This window comes from Salvelinus sp. IW2-2015, linkage group LG4q.1:29 (genome assembly GCF_002910315.2).
Source record: "Salvelinus sp. IW2-2015 linkage group LG4q.1:29, ASM291031v2, whole genome shotgun sequence".
NCBI lineage: Eukaryota > Metazoa > Chordata > Actinopteri > Salmoniformes > Salmonidae > Salvelinus > Salvelinus sp. IW2-2015.
The window spans coordinates 61,197,332-61,215,492 of NC_036842.1; the positions used below are offsets into that span (position 1 = coordinate 61,197,332).

At 41.4% G+C, this 18,161-nt stretch overlaps 2 protein-coding genes across 4 annotated transcripts in view; one reads left to right on the forward strand and one right to left on the reverse strand.

The window, feature by feature from the left end:
• The first annotated feature begins 45 nt into the window (after nucleotides 1-45).
• LOC111962296 (protein arginine N-methyltransferase 7-like) lies at nucleotides 46-9,948 on the forward strand. 2 transcript variants are annotated; one of them, XM_070443016.1, is made up of 8 exons: nucleotides 46-1,631; nucleotides 2,382-2,544; nucleotides 3,175-3,554; nucleotides 3,748-4,072; nucleotides 8,259-8,295; nucleotides 8,428-8,577; nucleotides 8,708-8,807; nucleotides 9,063-9,948. In XM_070443016.1, the coding sequence occupies exons 6-8, from the start codon at nucleotides 8,533-8,535 to the stop codon at nucleotides 9,146-9,148; spliced, it is 231 nt and encodes a 76-aa protein (XP_070299117.1). In that variant the 5' UTR covers nucleotides 46-1,631; nucleotides 2,382-2,544; nucleotides 3,175-3,554; nucleotides 3,748-4,072; nucleotides 8,259-8,295; nucleotides 8,428-8,532; the 3' UTR covers nucleotides 9,149-9,948. The 2 variants fall into 2 exon arrangements, 1 of the variants encoding a protein (XP_070299117.1); XR_011479696.1 differs by having other exon boundaries at nucleotides 8,428-8,807.
• A 1,656-nt stretch (nucleotides 9,949-11,604) lies between these two features.
• LOC111962300 (anamorsin-B) overlaps nucleotides 11,605-18,161 on the reverse strand; it is a 14,520-nt gene continuing 7,963 nt past the window's right edge. For both annotated transcript variants that reach the window (XM_023985286.2, XM_070443018.1), the window contains exons 2-9: nucleotides 13,732-13,894; nucleotides 13,403-13,546; nucleotides 13,231-13,310; nucleotides 12,975-13,143; nucleotides 12,809-12,885; nucleotides 12,599-12,720; nucleotides 12,310-12,391; nucleotides 11,605-12,184 (exon numbers count right to left, since the gene is read on the reverse strand). In XM_023985286.2, the coding sequence (XP_023841054.1) occupies nucleotides 12,074-12,184; nucleotides 12,310-12,391; nucleotides 12,599-12,720; nucleotides 12,809-12,885; nucleotides 12,975-13,143; nucleotides 13,231-13,310; nucleotides 13,403-13,546; nucleotides 13,732-13,888 (942 nt within the window). In that variant the 5' untranslated portion in view covers nucleotides 13,889-13,894 and the 3' untranslated portion in view covers nucleotides 11,605-12,073. The remainder of the gene's footprint in view (nucleotides 12,185-12,309; nucleotides 12,392-12,598; nucleotides 12,721-12,808; nucleotides 12,886-12,974; nucleotides 13,144-13,230; nucleotides 13,311-13,402; nucleotides 13,547-13,731; nucleotides 13,895-18,161) is intronic.

Consider the following 18,161-nt stretch of genomic DNA (forward strand, 5'->3'; position numbering starts at 1 on the left):
CTCTTCTGTAAATTTGATTTGGAAAATATTTGCAATGTTTTTGGTACACATACAATTTGAGTTTCTAAAACCATAAGCTCAAATATAGCCTTCATTGTCCCCCGTCTTAAAGCTGACATCTTCCTCCATAATATAGTGATGGCAATATTAGCATATGAATGAGTGAGCCAWACAGTGTTTACAACATTGTAAAGTATTGAGGGAATGGGGTTGGCTATGGAGCAGGAACTCGGGTCAGGAATGTCATACAGGAAGTCATGCCTGTGTTTGGTGTGTACTGCTACAGAAAGAGAATTCCTGGAGCCCCTCTGGGTGGAGGTGGGGTGGTTGGTTCTCAGCTCAAGGTGATGTTTGGAAGAGTGGCCCAGCTGTACATCCCAGGGCCCATGCCTCARTGTCGTGTTCAGCCAGAACACTGGGCAGAGTCTTGTAAATGACACCATATTCCCTATTTAGTGTATTATGGGCCCTGGTCTAAAGTAGTGCACTTTTCAAGGGAATAGAATGCCCTTTTGAATGCATACTGGGCCTATAGCTAGCAGAACATTGACATGAGTGGTGAGATGCCCAGGGACGAGGCCAATGTTATAGGGGAAGTAATGATAGACCAGTGTCTTAAGTGATCCGGGTGGTCAGTGAGATACAGTAAGAACAATGGGGCACTAGTCTCACCCTAAGAGGAAATAATATCACATCCTCTCCACAATCTGTAACTGTCATTCCTGGTAAACTTGTCTTAGTCTGTTTTGTTAGATACTGTACCCTCAACCCATTATGGTATTTGGCATATGAACCCCTAAAGACATGTTACCGGASACTTTACATCAAATAACCAATTGACCGTTTCACTGATTTGTRGAAGCTGCATCTGACTGGATTACTTTACAAACTGGAAAGAGTTTTAAGAAATCCCATCACACATACAAAGGCTGTAATAATACCCCCACTTGGGGCATAGTTCTGTGTTTTGAAGAGGTGCAGGAAATGGGGAGACATAAACACAGATGTGGGGAGAGGTCAGAGGATTTGCTGATACACAAATAAACAAGCTCCCTTTAGAGGTAGCAGTTGTGAAACATCCCTAGTTTGTCCCAGATCTCAATAGCTGTGGAAAATAAGAGGACTTCGCTCCTCAAAGCTACCGATGTTAAGGGGGGTACAGAATTCCCTTATTGAAATGTCTTACAAAGAAGGAATAGAGTTTTCCCCCTTCATTTCTAATGACAAGTACTGTAGGTATGCATTCTATCAGCAAGTATGTATGAAATTAATTTGCCCATTTAAAGAAAATAAGTTTCATACGCAGAGCGACACTTGGATAAAAGACCACGCACCAGCCATCTGGACCACGCACCAGCCATCTGGATCGTTTTTTTTCGACTGACGAAGGTTCCCTCTACCTCTGCCCCCCTCCCTTCCTGCCGGCCTCTCCGTAGAAGATGTGTCTGGGAGAGTGAGAGGGGAAGGCCGTCAGTAGAATGGATATGTGCCTTCTCTCCTTTCTCTATCTGACTCTTCATCCCCCTCTCGGTGGTGTTCTGGTCCTATGTGTAGGGCTCTCTTGGTGGTGGATGGGTGGACTGCTGAACTTATGGCAGACARAGACAAGAATGGTGGTGACAAACCTGAAGGTACAGACGTCTACATGCTCACGTTCAAATCACTAACAACCACCACCACAGACTGTACGAGCTGACTCACACCAACACCCACTTCTCACAACAGAAATTAATACAGGGCTTTAATGTGTTTATGAGTTGGTTGGAAATGTGCATGCATCTAATTCTCTTACCCTCACCGAATGGAATTGTTTGTGTTAGACAAGGGAAGCTTATTCTGTTTACAGTAAGTGTTTCTCTGACAGCATCTCCAGCTTGCCTATATTAAGACTAGTCATATTTTCCATAGGTTTATTGTGCCGCAGAATTGATGTCATGCTTGGTCATATTTAATGCTCATGGCCACCACTGAGACAGACAGTGCTGTTTGTCTAAATGGCACACACACATACATACATACATCCATCCATACATACACACACACACACACAAACACATCGTGCTGCTCCCCATTGACTCATAACTGCTCATGACCACACGCTCATACACACATACATACACACACACACACACACACACACACATACATACATACATACATCCATCCATCCATCCATCCATCCATACATCACACACATAAACACATCGTGCTGCTCCCCATTGACTCATAACTGCTCATGACCACACGCTCATACAAGCAAAACAACAAAACTGATTCTTTCCAGAAGTACAGACAGACCTGTATACTTTTAATGTGGATCCTGTCACATATTGTTTGATTGAATATCTGGTGAATTGAGCTTGTTTACATCTGATTGACAGGTGCTGCAGCAGCGCTCTGAGGTGTGGAGGACAGAGCTTGGCCTGGGACACTGCCCTGAAGTGGGTATTGGGTGTGTTCTGTTGCCCTGAGCATTTGGAGAGGTTAGGACAGTACCGCAAAAGGGAATGTCTGAGGACCTCATCCATCCACTCCAGACTCAAGGTATCATGTAATTACAAACACACCTGGTCTCACTAGAAGCAATTGTCATTTCCCATGTGAAATTATATAGACTTAAAGGAGAAATTGATACCATTCCCCAGATCTGTGCCTTGACACAATCTCGGAGCTCTACGGACAATTTTTTCGACCTCATGGCTTGGTTTTTGCTCTGACATGCACCGTCAACTCTGGGACCTTATATAGACGGGTGTGTGCCTTTCCACATCATGTCCAATAAATTGAATTTACCACAAGTGCACTCCAATCAAGTTGTAGAAACATCTCAAGGATGATCAGTGGAAACAGGATGCACCTGAGCTCAAATCAKAGCAAAGGGTCTGAATAAATAAGGTATTTCAGTTGTTTATWTTTAATACATTTGCAAAAATGTATGAAMATMKGTTTTCACTTTGTCATTATAAGGTATTGTGTGTAGATTGATGAGGRWWWWWATTTATTTAATCCATTTTAGAATAAGGCTGTAATGTAAAACAAATTAGGGACAAGTCAAGGGGTCTGAATACTTACCGAATGCAGTGTATGTACACTTGTTTAATACAGTGAGAGTCAGAGAGAGGGTTGAGCATCATTCAAGAGCCCACATTGCTAACTGGAGTTTGTATTGTGTAGGAGAAAAGTGTCTGGATGGATGCACAAGCCCTGGAGGTTGAGCTGACAGACTGGCAGAGAGACCAGGAAYCAGACACTGACCATGAGGGCTTTTACCGCACCAGCCTGCCAACCATCATCACACAGGTTAACAAACATACAATGTACATTAAGGCTGCTTTAAAATGGTCAGTATATAAAATGTTTGCAATGTGGTTGTGGTAAATATTATTTTAATGCACATACTTGAGTTGTGTTGGTGATATGTTGTGGAGGATTTTGTGGCCTGTGAGTTGTTGTGTTAGATGCTGGAGGGGAATGCACGGGTGGCTGATGATCAGTGAATGACTTTGGGATCAGACCACACAGGTGGGGCTCTATGAGATGGAGAACCTCAATAGGTGAGTCTGTTTTTTGTGTGTGTGTATGTGCCTGCTGTGTATGTATGAGAATGGGGTAGAGAATTTGTGATACTTTTCCTATAACCTATATATCACCTATAATATTTGCTTGTGCGTGTAATCACTGGATCCGCTTTCTCTCTACATCAGTCTCCATGTCCAAGTCTCTCATTTCGTCTCCCTCTGTTTCCAGTTTCCGGGAGGCGCTTGTTGAATTTGGGAAGGAGCATSGCTGGGATCAAAGCACAAATAACAAGTTCCACCTCTATCTACTGGCCTCTATAAGTGACTGCATCATCCTCATCCTCTATCAACCCCTGGCTGCTCTGGACCGGATTGTGAGGATGGCCTGCCGTCTGGCGATAGGCCAACTACTGCTGGAGCTCCAGCCCTTCCTGCAGGGACTCCTGTCTCGCTCCTGACTGGCCCAGGGATACATCACGCTCACTTCGAAGTTATGTGGCGTCCTGGAGCGCCATATTGAGATGTATAGTTGTGTTCGCCCACCCTGCCGGCAGGTCAGTATCTTTGACAATCATATTAGTCTGTAGCTGACTTATACCAGTGTCCCGAGTAGCGTTTGCAGCCAGTGGCTGATGGTGGTGGAGTATGTGAGGGTGTTGATGGAGAAGAGGCTGGTGTGTCGTAATGCAGAGGAGCGACGCCAGCTGGTCCAGAGAATGGCACTGGATGCCCAGTATCTGAGGGATCTCTTCCAGGGCCTGGTTGTGAGGATGCACTTGAGTTTAGCCACAGCCAGTGACACCCAATCCAGTGGGAAACTCTGCCCAGCTCTGCTCTCTTCTCTATCCCACAGACTACACACCCAACTCACAGCCGGTCCACACCATACCCAACATACACCTCAAACCACACCCTCCTTCGTTTTAATTCACTGTACCATTTTATGTACAGTTTCCATTTTCACATAAATACAAACATACTGTACACTACCAGTCAAAAGTTTGGACACACCAACTAATTCAAGGGTTTTTCTTTATTTTTACTATTTTATACATTGTAGAATAATAGTGAAGACATAAACTATGAGATAACACATATGGAATCATGTAGTAAMCAAAAAAGTGTTAATCAAATCAAAATATATTTTATATTTGAGATTCTTCAAATAGCCACCCTTTGCCTTGATGACAGTTTTGCACACTCTTGGCATCCATCTTCTCTGACACCCTGGTGCCTATTCCTAGCATGCCATTCTGTCTGCCTACTACCATCTGTGCCTGACTAGCAATTTGCACCCTTTAAATTCACTAATCACACACACACAAGCTTGTGGTTTATAAGTTATATAAACTTGAAATTAACAATAATACAATTAAAATGTGTGAAATTCATGACTGCTTTATTGGAATAATATGTTGAYGAATCTGATAACTTTAAGTGTTTGATCACTGCCAGAAAGAAATACAGGTAACCAAAATAAATACTTAATTAAATGGGGGATACAAAGTATATTGAAAGCATGTTCATCCACACAGTTGTTGTTTCTGAGTTAATTAAGCAATTAAYATCCCATCATGCTTAAGGTAATTTATAAAAATGCCAAGTTGTGCATTATTTTGCCTACCATGGCTAGAAGAGATCTCAATGAATTGACTTTGAAAAAGGGGTCCCAAAAGTACATAGGAGACAGCGTTTCCCACCACCTTCAACAAAACACCCAATTATGGAATCTTTCATGGAATAATGGTGTCGCATCCCTCCAATAGTTCCAGACACTTGTAGAATCTATGCCAAGATGCATTGAAGCTGTTCTGGTAGCCCAACGCCCTATTAAAGAGAAAGGAAAGGGGGATACCTAGACAGTTGTACAACTGAATGCATTCAACTGAAATTAAGACACTACGTTGGTGTTTTTTTATTTTGGCATTTCCTTGGAGCAGTTATCTCGATCGTTAACTACAGCTAACTAAGCATTAATGTCATTGTTGCCTTTCCACCGGCACTGTACTGTAGATAGCCTAAATACTGTACATCTGCAGCGTTGGAAAGATGGGATTCCCCGATATTAAACAGTAGCCATGTAATTGCGACAAAGTTAAAACATATTCTAAGAATAGCATAATTGATAAATAACTTGTGTGCATAGATCTCCCCTGAAACGTGAATATTTGAGGCTTATACATGGGGAGAACAAGTATTTGATACACTGCCGATTTGCAGGTTTTCCTACTTACAAAGCATGTAGAGGTCTGTAATTTTATCATAGGTACACTTCAACTGTGAGAGACGGAAATCTAAAACAAAATCCAGAAAATCACATTGTTTGATTTTTAAGTAATTAATTTGCATTTTATTGCATGACATAAGTATTTGATCACCTACCAACCCAGTAAGAATTCCGGCTCTCACAGACCTGTTCGTTTTTCTTTAAGAAACCCTCCTGTTCTCCACTCAATACCTGTATTAACTGCACCTGTTTGAAACTCGTTACCTGTATAAAAGACACCTGTCCACCACACTCATCAAACAGGGACTCCAACCTCTCCACCAATGGCCAAGATCAGAGAGCTGTGTAAGGACTCAGGGATAAAATTGCAGACCTGCACAAGGCTGGATGGGCTAACAGGACAATAGGCAAGCAGCTTGGTGAGAAGCAACAACTGTTGGCGCAATTATTCGAAAAATGGAAAGAAGTGAAGATACGGTCAATACCCTCGGTCTGGGGCTCCATGCAAGATCTCACCTCGTGGGCATCAATGATCACGAGGAAGGTAGGGATCAGCCAGAACTACACGGCAGGACCTGGTCAATGACCTGAGAGAGCTGGGACCACAGTCTCAAAGAAAACCATTAGTAACACACTACGCCATCATGTTTAAAATCCTGCAGCGCACGCAAGTCCCCCTGCTCAAGCCAGCGCATGTCCAGGCCCATCTGAAGTTTGCCAATGACCATCTGATGATCCAGAGGAGGAATGGAGAAGGTCATGTGGTCTGATGAGACAAAAATAGAGCTTTTTGGTCTAAACTCCACTCGCCGTGTTTGGAGAAAGAAGAAGGATGAGTACAACCCCAAGACACACCATCCCAACCGTGAAGCATGGAGGTGGAAACATCATTCTTTGGGGATGCTTTTCTGCAAAGGGGACAGGGTGACTGCACCGTATTGAGGGGAGGATGGATGGGGCCATGTATCGCGAGATCTTGGCCAACAACCTCCTTCCTCAGTAAGAGCAATGAAGATGGGTCGTGGCTGGATCTTCCAGCATGACACGACCCGAAACACACAGCCAGGGCAACTAAGGATGGCTCCGTAAGAAGCATTCTCAAGGTCTGGAGTGGCCTAGCCAGTCTCCAGACCTGAACCCAATAGAAAATCTTTGGAGGGAGCTGAAAGTCTGTATTGCCAGCGACAGCCCGAAACCTGAAGGATCTGGAGAAGGTCTGATGGAGGAGTGGGACAAAATCCCTGCTGCAGTGTGTGCAAACCTGGTCAAGAACTACAGGAAACGGATGATCTCTGTAACTTGCAAACAAAGTTTCTGTACCAAATATTTAAGTTCTGCTTTTCTGATGTATCAAATACTTATGTCATGCAATAAAAATGCAAATAATTACTTTAAAAATCATACAATGTGATTTTCTGGGGGGTTTAAGTGCCTTGATCAAGGGCACAACGGCAGGAGATGGTAGGCCTACATGGGATCAGACACTGCAGCCTTCCAGTGTCAAAAATGCTTACTATTTCATGTAGGGTATAATAATGGTTAAAAGTCAAGGAGAAGTCATTGAAAATGTTTATGAACCCCTTAACAGTGAAKAACTAGAGRTCTCTATAGCATAATGTCATTTTAGAATTTCTGTAAATATAGTCTTTAATGGACTGACTTGGAAAAAGACAGCTCCTSCACTTCTTTCATCCAAAATCAAGCACTGACTACAACCAGTTAGCAAGTTCAAAATGTCAGTATGTGTTCACACTCAGATTACAAGGGGTTAATGCCGCATTCAAAACAACTGGGAACTCAGGAAATCTTCGACTTCAGTGCGTTCAAAACAACTGGGAACTCAGGGAAAAGAGAGCTCCGATTGSGGAAAAATCTTTTTGAACAGTCATCCGACTCGGTATTCCAAGTCGGAAACTCGGGTATCTTTCTTGAGCTCCGACCTGAAGATCACTGATGTCATGATTTGATCTCGTTTTTGTCCGAGTTCCCAGTTGTCTTGAAAGCACCATATTTTGACACCAGTGGATGACTCGGGGGATGACGTCAGGTAACATGTCTGCCCCGGTTGAGGCAATGCTGTCATAAGCCAATTTTGTGGGGATTGGTGTAAAAACATTATTATTCTGTAATACAATAGATACAGCATGTAAATATGCTATTTCTGTTTGTTATTTGTAATAAAATAGCAAAAATGTATTAAAAAAACTGTTTTTGCTGTTTCATTATGTGTTTAGATTGATTTTTATAAATTTCAGAATAAGGCTGTAACGTAACAAAATGTGGAAAAAGAGAAGGGGTCTGAATACTTAATGAATGCACTGTAGATATGCAAGCTAGCTGACCCCGTTTTGTTGGTACATAATTTCATGTTAATGTATTGCACTATGCAACGCACTAGCTACCTAATGTTTTCTGTCTTTGTCAATCACTTCAAATCACGTTGCTAACTATAGTTCATTTAGGGGGAGTTAATCTAAATGTGTGATATCCATGATCACCTGTTTGTTTCTCAGGACCTGTGGAACTGATATGCTGCACAATCACGATAAGGTGAGTATGTGGCCTGGCAGGAAACACTTCATCCAATACAGCTTGTACAATACATGGCACACTATTCTGTGAGTTGTGGAAGCTGTCTTGTTTCTTACCCTGTACGTAAACCACAATCTGTCTATCTCATAGAATGAGAAGTACTACTAGGGTATTAGTGCTGCTGTGAGCAGAGTGAAGGCATGGGGGGAGAAAGTCATAATTCTGGACATTGGCACTGGAACAGGACTGCTTTCCATGATGGCTGTCACAGCTGGTGCTGGCTACTGCCATGCTGTGGAGGTGAGAATGACAATTCTTGACTCGCTGAACCCCAGGCATCGTTGCTTAATCTATCGAAGTGCATTGACAGTTCACCGTCAATTAAGGGGAAAGGTGTTCTCTGACTGTGTTTGTCTGTCTGATCCAATAGGTTTTCAAGCCCATGRCAGATGCTGCTCTCCGAACGGTGAAGATAAATGGCTTCTCCGACAATTTCAAGATCATCAATACACAAGTGACAGTTCGACCAAGTGAGTAACACACATTGTAYRCACAGTCCTGTAATTTGTAGTCCAMAGTTGTTTTGGTTAAAACGTTATTTTTCAAATTGCTTATGCTGCAGCAACGGTAAATCATTAATGTGACAAATTCTCTCACAGTGACCTGAAATACAGTATTTCTGAAAAATGCAGTTACATTTTTTTTCTTCGTCTGCAGTGAAACTTTTCAACCAAATCAACTGTATTTTACCATCAGAATGTTAGATGAATGTGTTGTCACTGCAGATGGAGACATGCAGACTCGAGCCAAAGTCCTCGTCACAGAGCTGTTTGACACAGAACTGATTGGAGAGGGAGCCTTACCCCTATGAACACGCTCATCCCGAGTGGCGCAGCGGTCTAAGGCATTGCATCTCAGTGCTAGAGGCGTCACTACAGACCCTGGTTCGATTCCAGGCTGTATCACAACCGACCGTAATTGGGGGAGTCCCATAGGGCGGCGMWCAATTGGCCTAGCGTTGTTAGGGTATGCCCGGGGTAGGCCGTCATTGTAAATAAGAGTTGTTTTCTTAAGTAAAAATACTTTAAAGTACAACTTAAGTMGTTTTTGGGGGTATCTGTACTTTACTATTTATATTTTTGACAACTTTTACTTTACTACATTCCTAAAGAMAATTATGTACTTTTWTACTCCATACATTTTCCCTGACACCCAAAAGTACTAGTTACATTTTGAATTCTTGGCAGGACAGGAAGATGGTCAAATTCACGCACTTATCAAGAGAACATCCCTGGCATCTCTAAATAGGGGATGGTTGTCAAACTTTGTTTTTGCTTCGGGGAGAACTGTTTGGCTTTTTTGGGGTGGGGGCATGGGAGGGTAGTGTTTTTTTCCCCCTGGTTTACGTTTGCTCTTCTGCTCATTCTTTCTSTATAAACAATGGTTTGACTTGATATTACCCTAATAAAGTTTATAAATGTTTGTGAAGGTTTGGTATGGTGTGACTATTATTATTAAGCTTTAGCTACTGCAGGCCTATGATATGAAGGCAGTGCACCCTGGTACTCCAACTGATCCCCCTGATACATTTAGTGTTCAATGACAGCTGAACCGTGAGGTGCACAATTATTGTTTTAGGTAAGTTATCTACGCCCCCCCCCATTTTTTTTTTTAAATTGGCTAGAAATGTATGCATACGCTATACATCAAAACACAAGTAATAGTGTTTTTGTAATTTGTTATAGGCTGTTTTTAAGGACACCTCATTTATTGATGGTGCAGGCTATGCCAGGTTGGATCTGAATGCATATGGATGCCAAATTTTCTTAAAGGAAACTCTGAAATGGCATATTGTCTTTATAAAGATTTTAGAATATTCAAATCTGTCACCAAATTGGATGGAAACCAAGCTAAAGAATCTAAGCTACCAGCCAAACAAGCTTGGAACAATTGTACTTGAATTATGCTCATCTAGATGTTGAGCATTTTTTAATCTCTATCTATGAAAGTGTATATGTATTTACAGTACCAGTCAAAAGTTTGACCACACCTACTCATTCCAGGGTTTTTCTTTAGTCTACAATGTAGAAAATAGTCAAAATAACAGTGAAGACATCAAAACTATGAAATAATACATATGGAATCATATTTTTATTTTGTTATTTACTGTACGTTTGTGTAACTGTTTTTAGTCGTTTTATACTGTATTGCTGTTGCCCTCAATTTGTATTATTGTGCTTCTGAGTGTGAAAGTGATTGAGCGTGAGGAAATGGTTTGTGATTGGATCTAAAACAATYTGATCTGTAAACGAGTAATAATCAAATGGGATATCCTGAAAAAAATGAACTTGTGGCTATGATTAACAGATTTTTATTGACTGTTAAAAAGATAGTAATATACACACGATTCATTGAACTGACAAATCGACACCTGTATGTTCCAGTTGTACTTGAAATATGGTGACTGCTCTGTGAAATCTTCACTGTATCCAGTAGCATACTGTAGTTTTCACATGGTCAAAGCCTGGATTGATGCAATGATTATGATGTATTCAGTCATGTTTGGATACTTTAAATTATACTCCTAATAACTGTATACAACCAGCAATAACACATTTCTGACTGCAATTCAGTGCATTAGGTCTTCATTTTCTTAAACTAAATCTGTTTTTTTGCTCTCACATAAATGAGATGTAGAACCATTCTCATCTCATTGAGAACCTGGCATTGAACAAGCACCCCCGCAGGGCATTGTTCCCTCTAAGCTGCAAGCGGGTGCGCAATAGCCCCGAGACTGCAGAGCAAAATAAATATCAGCCCAATGAGAGAAAGAAGCATGGGATTGAACTTCACTCAATTTTCTAGAGTTTTCCCTGTTAACACTATCAGTGTTTCCCTTTACTCTGACAATTGTGATCGAATCAACACAATATTAGCCACTTTCAATGCAACATACCGAAACAAAACAAACTATGCAAGAGATTTTGTTGTAGGCAGAACGCATCAGAGTAAGATTCTATTGCATTGACACTGCACGACTCAGCCCATACTCTACAGTCTACACAGACCAGTGTGGCATAATCAGAGCTGCAGTAGGCCCATTTGCAAATAAAACATTGCCATTTACTTTGAACTGGACTGTGTTTACAGCATGAGTGGTCGTTAGTAGATGCGCTTGTGTTGAGATCAAAGCAAGAGCCGCATGTGTGCACATTTTGTTAATATACTTTGCTAGTGAGTTAAGTAGCCAATATATAGAGGGTAGCATAATTTGTCTGTCTGTAATAATGGTATGGGAATAATAATGCATTTTATTTTGTAAAGTAGTTTCTTGCATCAAACAATATTTATTTGGTCACCTTGTCTGAAGGACAAGTGGATAAAGAGGTTAATGTCAAGCCCTGCATGTTTTTTCTAAAGTCTTATAGAATGTAGGCCTACATTGAACACCACACATTAGCTGCTACTGTAGGCTGAATGATAGCTGTTCTATTTCCATGTTAAGATGTTATGGGATGCATTTTTTCCCATTGTTTTTGATGGTAGGCCACACTGATAGGCCTACATTATGATCAAATAGCAACAGTAGCGTACTTGACCACTGTTAAAACTAACTTAAAGTGGGTACAGCCTCAGWGTTCACAGTAAATGTGAGTTTTCACAATATTCAAGTATGTGCACAGCAGACCTGAAATTTGCCCAGTGCTGAAAAAAAGAGGGAACATTGCTCCAGGGGGTGGTAGGTTAGCAGTGTGTAAGGAATGTAAATAATGTGACACTACATAAATATGTGTTCCTAGGCATCATTTAGCCCCATGTTGGCCAGGACAACCTTCTCYCCAGGTTTAAAGGCAGGCATCCCAAGATACGGACAGCTGGCACATCGGAAGGCATCACCCAGGTAACACTGAAATACAGATCAAAAGGTCAGGTCAACAACTACAAACTGGCTTCAYAAAGATACATGTGCCGACACAGATAGATAGAAAGCTACAGTATGATGGTTGCATATGGGAAAAGAGTGACACTCACACTTCCACACGCTGACTTGGGCTGGCTGATCGTCTGGACAMCCTTGCTTTCCTGTTCCAACTCCTCAGCAAGACCACAAGARCTACATAGGAGGAGTAATGACAAATTACAAGATAAATTATGATACAAGGCAACTATGTGTGATTATCTCCATATTTGCATAAGGGATATTCAATAATCAGTTGAACTTCATCACTCAAGTCTCTTGGTTATGACTCCAGCGATYTTGTTGGTGTATGGATGAGCCCTCTTTTCTGTAACCAAAGAAAGGGTGAGGGGTGTTTCTCACCAGTTCTTGCAAGCTTTCTTTTTCTTGGTTGTTCCGTCACCACAGGAGGGCGCCTTGAGGGAGGCTGCATCTGGCTTCTTTAGATCATCTGCATCCAGGAGAGCATCGGAGTCTACCAGGTCCTGAAGAGACAGCGGAAAGGCATATTGAGACCATCATCGAATGCATTAAATCATATAGATCTACACACAAATACAAACAAACACACACCACATCATCATCATCCATGTCATTGGCTGACAGGGTCCATGCCTTTTCAACATTGGGGTCAAGAGCTGGTTTGTCTTCTGCAACAAGAAAAGGAATACATTTGWAAAGGCCAGAAGCAAGAGGAAACGTTTGAAATGGTAACAGAAGGAAGGAGAACTCCACATACCTGGTTTTGGTGCCTTTTTCCCAAAGGAAAGCTTCAGCTGGCTAGAGGAGCCCACCTCAAAGTTGGGTTTAGAAGCAGACATGCGCACCCTGGAGAGAGTGTTCCCCTGGAAGCCTGTAGATGTCCTCAGGGCAGACAAAGCTTTTGGGGTCAGGGGTCCTTTACTGATCTGCCAATRTTGGTAAACAAAAAATGTGTCAGCATATACAGAGCCTGGAGGAGTGGATATTTACCATTCCAGTGCTGGTTAACTCACCTCAGTGACAGACACCAGTCCAGACAACTTCAAGGCTGACATAAGTTTTTCAGCAGTCCTCACTTGTTGGTCATTAGTTCCTGAGAAAAAGGACAGGTGTCAAGAGTCAGAGTCATTTACTATGTGTCCTCAATAATGACCATGGASACTTTGCTCTCTTCACCCCTCTTACCTGTAACAGGTTCCTCTAGCACTAGTTTCCCACCAGGTTTTATCACYCTGGCCATCTCTGCTAGCGTCTCTGAGGTGTGAATGGAAGAGCTRTCAGGGAGTAGACTTGAGAGGACCCAGTCATAAGTYGATGCTGCATGTGAAGCTGAGGAAAGGAGAGGATTGGCAGGTATTTTGGTGGCTCACCTTATCGTTAGACAGAGTAGCAAGTACAATTTTACAATACAATGCCTTTTAACAAGTGCATAGAATATCAGACCTATAAATGCAAGAGTTTTGATATAGCATTGGCCAACTGTTGAAACAGAACTTTAGGAAAGGGTCACTCACACATTAGTAGTCTCTCCATATTCTCCAGTGACACTCGGCCCTCAGAGCCAACCATGGACCCTAGACTCTCTGCCAGCTCCTTCAGGGTTGWTGGGGATGAGGGTTGGCTCCACACCAACAGCACCTTCTCCCCTGCTTTTACACCAAGGTCTGCCATGGTCTCCTGCAAACAGAACAACAGTCAATACATTAACACGCTTACTAGCATTTTAAGTTAAATCAATCCAAAGAAACCACCACAGACTGTGGACACTGCCCTCTGACTCCTCCCAAAATTGAGATACCAGAGCGGACAGAACATACAGTGCCTTCAGAAAGTATTCAGACCCCTTGACTTTTTCCACATTTTGTTACGTTACAGCCTTATTATAAAATGTATTAAATGTAATGTTTTCCTCATCAATCTACACACAAAACCCCATAATGACAAAACAAAAACAGGTTTTTAGAAATGTTTGCAAATGTATAAAACATTTGATACTGAAATATCACATTTCCGTAAATATTCAGACCCTTTACTCGGTGCTTTGTTCAAGCACCTTTGGCAGCGATTACAGCCTTGAGTTTTCTTGGGTATGACGCTACAAGCTTGGCACACCTGTATTTGGGGAGTTTCTCCCATTCTTCTCTGCAGATCCTCTCAAGCTCTGTCAGGTTGGATGGGGAGTGTTGCTGCATAGATATTTTCAGGTCTCTCCAGAGATATTCTATCGGGTTCAAGTCCGGGCTCTGGCTGGGCCACTCAAGGACATTCAGACACTTGTACCGAAGCCACTCCTGCGTTGTCTTGGCTGTGTGCTTAGGGTCGTTGTCTTGTTGGAAGGTGAACCGTCGCCCCAGTCTGAGGACCTGAGCACTCTGGAGCAGTTCATCATGGATCTTTCTGTACTTTGCACAGTTCATATTTCCCTCGATCCTGACTAGTCTCCCAGTCCCTGCCGCTGAAAAACATCCCCCCAGCATGATGCTGCCACCACCATTCTTCATTGTAAGGATGGTGTCAGGTTTCCTCCAGATGTGACGCTTGGCATTCAGGCCAAAGAGTTAATTATTGGTTTCTACAGACCAGAGAATCTTGTTTCTCATGGTCAGAGTCCTTTAGGTGCATTTTGGCAAACTCCAAGCGGGCTGTCATTTTACTGAGAAGTGGCTTCTGTCTGGCCACTCTACCATAAAGGCCTAATTGGTGGAGTGCTGCAGAGATGGTTCACCTTCTGGAAGGTTCTCCCATCTCCACAGAGGAACTCTGGAGCTCTGTCAGAGTGAACATCGGGTTCTTGGTCACCTCCCTGACCAAAGCCCTTTCCCCCCCCGATTGCTCAGTTTGGCCGGGTGGCCAGCTCTAGGAAGAGTCTTGGTGGTTCCAAACTTCTTCCATTTAAGAACGATGGAGGCCACTGTGTTCTTGGGGACATTAAAACCTTTTGTCAATAGGGGGCGCTATTTTCACTTTGTAAAAAATCGTTCCCAAATTAAACTGCCTCGTACTCAATTCTTGCTCGTACAATATGCATATTATTATTACTATTGGATAGAAAACACTCCTAGTCGCCTTCCACTAATGTCAACAGGGCATGAAGGTGAATGTGTCTAGCTTGATCTGAGGCCGAACAAGAGCTTTGAATGACGTGACCAGAATTTTCATTTCTGGAAGCCGAGAAGGACCCCAGATGCGTCTGAAAAAGCTTCTATAGACGTTAAATCTCCCCTCTATATTTATGAAAGTGTTAAAAACATCATAAATAGTATTTTAAAACCAGTTTATATCATTTATTAACGGTTTATTCATTGCGCCATTTTCTTTTCTTGCTATGTGAAGTTGGCACTTTGCGCCACAGCTAGCTTTGGGTGCTAATTCAGGAGAAGAGGACATTCACAACCAAACAACATTAGTCTGGACAAAGACAACTTTACACATTCTTATGGAGGGCACTATCAAAAAGAGGAACCTTATGATTTATTCTATTCGTTGAAAATGTTTAAGTCATATTTCCGCCCTGATTTTGGCGCTGTCTCGCTCTATACGTAAGGCTGTATGTTCGTAACTAAAGATTTTTAAAAATCAACACACGATCTTGCATTAGAAAAGCCTAGTGTGATCTTCATTTTCCTGTACAACATGTATTTTTAGTAAAGTTTATGATGAGTTATTTGATTAGATGACTCTCCAAGATTTCTCCGGACAATTTTGTGCATTTTGACTACGTATTCACATTGTAAAACCACAGTTGTACCGCTAAATATGCACATTTTCGAACAAAACATATATATTGTGTAATATGATGTATAGGACTGTCATCTGATGAAGTTTTCAAGGTTAGTGAATAAATTTATATATTTTGCTGTTTTTTTTCGCTATCGCTACCTTCGGGAATAATGCGGTTGTGTGGTTGGCTATTGTAGTAAGCTAATATAATGCTATATTGTGTTTTCGCTGTAAAACACTTAAAAAATCTGAAATATTGGCTGGATTCACAAGATGTTTGTCTTTCATTTGCTGTACACCATGTATTTTTCATAAATGTTTTATGATGAGTATTTAGGTATTTCACGTTGCTCTCTGTAGTTATTCTAGCTGCTTTGGTGATATTTGTGATTGTAGCTGCAATGTAAAACTATGATTTATACCTGAAATATGCACATTTTTCGAACAAAACATAGATTTATTGTATAACATGTTATAAGACTGTCATCTGATGAAGTTGTTTCATGGTTAGTGACTAATTATATCTTTATTTGGTCGAATTTGTGATAGCCACCTATGCGGTAAAAAAATTGTGAAAATATGCGGTTGAGTCTTTTGCTATCGTGGGTAGCTAATAGAAATACATAGTGTTTTCGCTGTAAAACATTTTAAAAATCGGAAATGATGGCTGGATTCACAAGATGTGTATCTTTCATTTGGTGTCTTGGACTTGTGATTTCATGATATTTATATSCTAGTATTTACTTGTGGCGCTATGCTAGGCTATGCTAGTCAGCTTTTTTACTGATGAGGATGCTCCCGGATCCGGGATTGTGACCAAGTAGAAGTTAAGGCTGCAGAWTTTTTTTGCTACCCTTCCCCAGATCTGTACATCTACACAATCCTGTCTCGGAGCTCTATGGACATTTACTTTGACCTCATGGCTTGGTGTTTGCTCTGACATGCACTGTCAACTGTGGGACCTTGTATAGACAGGTGTGTGCCTTTCCAAACCATGTCCAATCAGTGGAATTTATCACAGGTGTAGAAACCTCTCAAGGATGATCAATAGAAACCGTATGCACCGGAGCTCAATTTCGAGTCTCATAGCAAAGGGTCTGAATACTTATGTAGATAAGGTATTCTAAAAACCTGTTTTCGCTTTGTCATTATGGGGTATTGTGTGTAGATTGATGAGGAAAACATAAAATGTAATCCATTTTAGAATAAAGCTAACGTAACAAAATGTGGAAAAGTCAAGGGGTCAGAATACTTTCCGAATGCACTGTATCTGTTATGCTGATAAGACACCAAGTGTTGGGGACAGAGGAGTAAACTCAACCACCCAATAGATTATCGGTACCTGATAGCAGCGGTCTCATCAGTCGTAGATTCAAGATTGAGAAACAGAAGTCAAAGTGACCTTGTTCCATACATAATGCTTTACTGACTTCTATTGGGATATCAAAATTGTTCTGAATTGGTTACTGCCAGCACCAGTTACACAGACATAAGGATTAGGGTTAGTGTAAGGTGACCAGCCCTCAGTAAGAAAAAGTTTCAATTGCGGTTGATAATCAAACGCTGTATCCATTCAGATTTGCATGTACAAATTATATCTATCTGTACMCAACCGCATAGGCTACCAAACTTGGGTGATTCAAAAATATACGAGATAGGCCAAGATTAACAAAACTGTGGAGGGGTAATCAATTGCTGTGTTATAATTAATAAAAGGACGAAAGTGAAAATACATTTGTAGATATAGTTCCATGTCATTGTTTTTTYCCCACCAAGCTAGAAAATCAGATCACCTTACATTAGTGTCAGCATTTCAGAGTCCAACCTCAAGAACACACGTACAGTTGAGGTTGGAAGTTTACATACACCTGAGCCAAATACATTTAAACTCAGTTTTTCACAATTCCTGACATTTAATCCTCGTAAAAATTCCCTGTYTTAGGTCAGTTAGGATCACCACTTTATTTTAAGAATGTGAAATGTCAGAATAATGGTAGAGAGAATTATTTATTTCAGCTTTTATTTCTTTCATCACATTCCCAGTGGGTCAGAAGTTTACATACATGCAATTGAGGTGTACCTGTGGATGTATTTCAAGGCCTACCTTCAAACTCAGTGCCTCTTTGCTTGACATCATGGGAAACTCAAAATAAATCAGTCAAGACCTCAGAAAAATAATTGTAGACCTCCACAAGTCTGGTTATCCTTGGGAGCAATTTCCAAA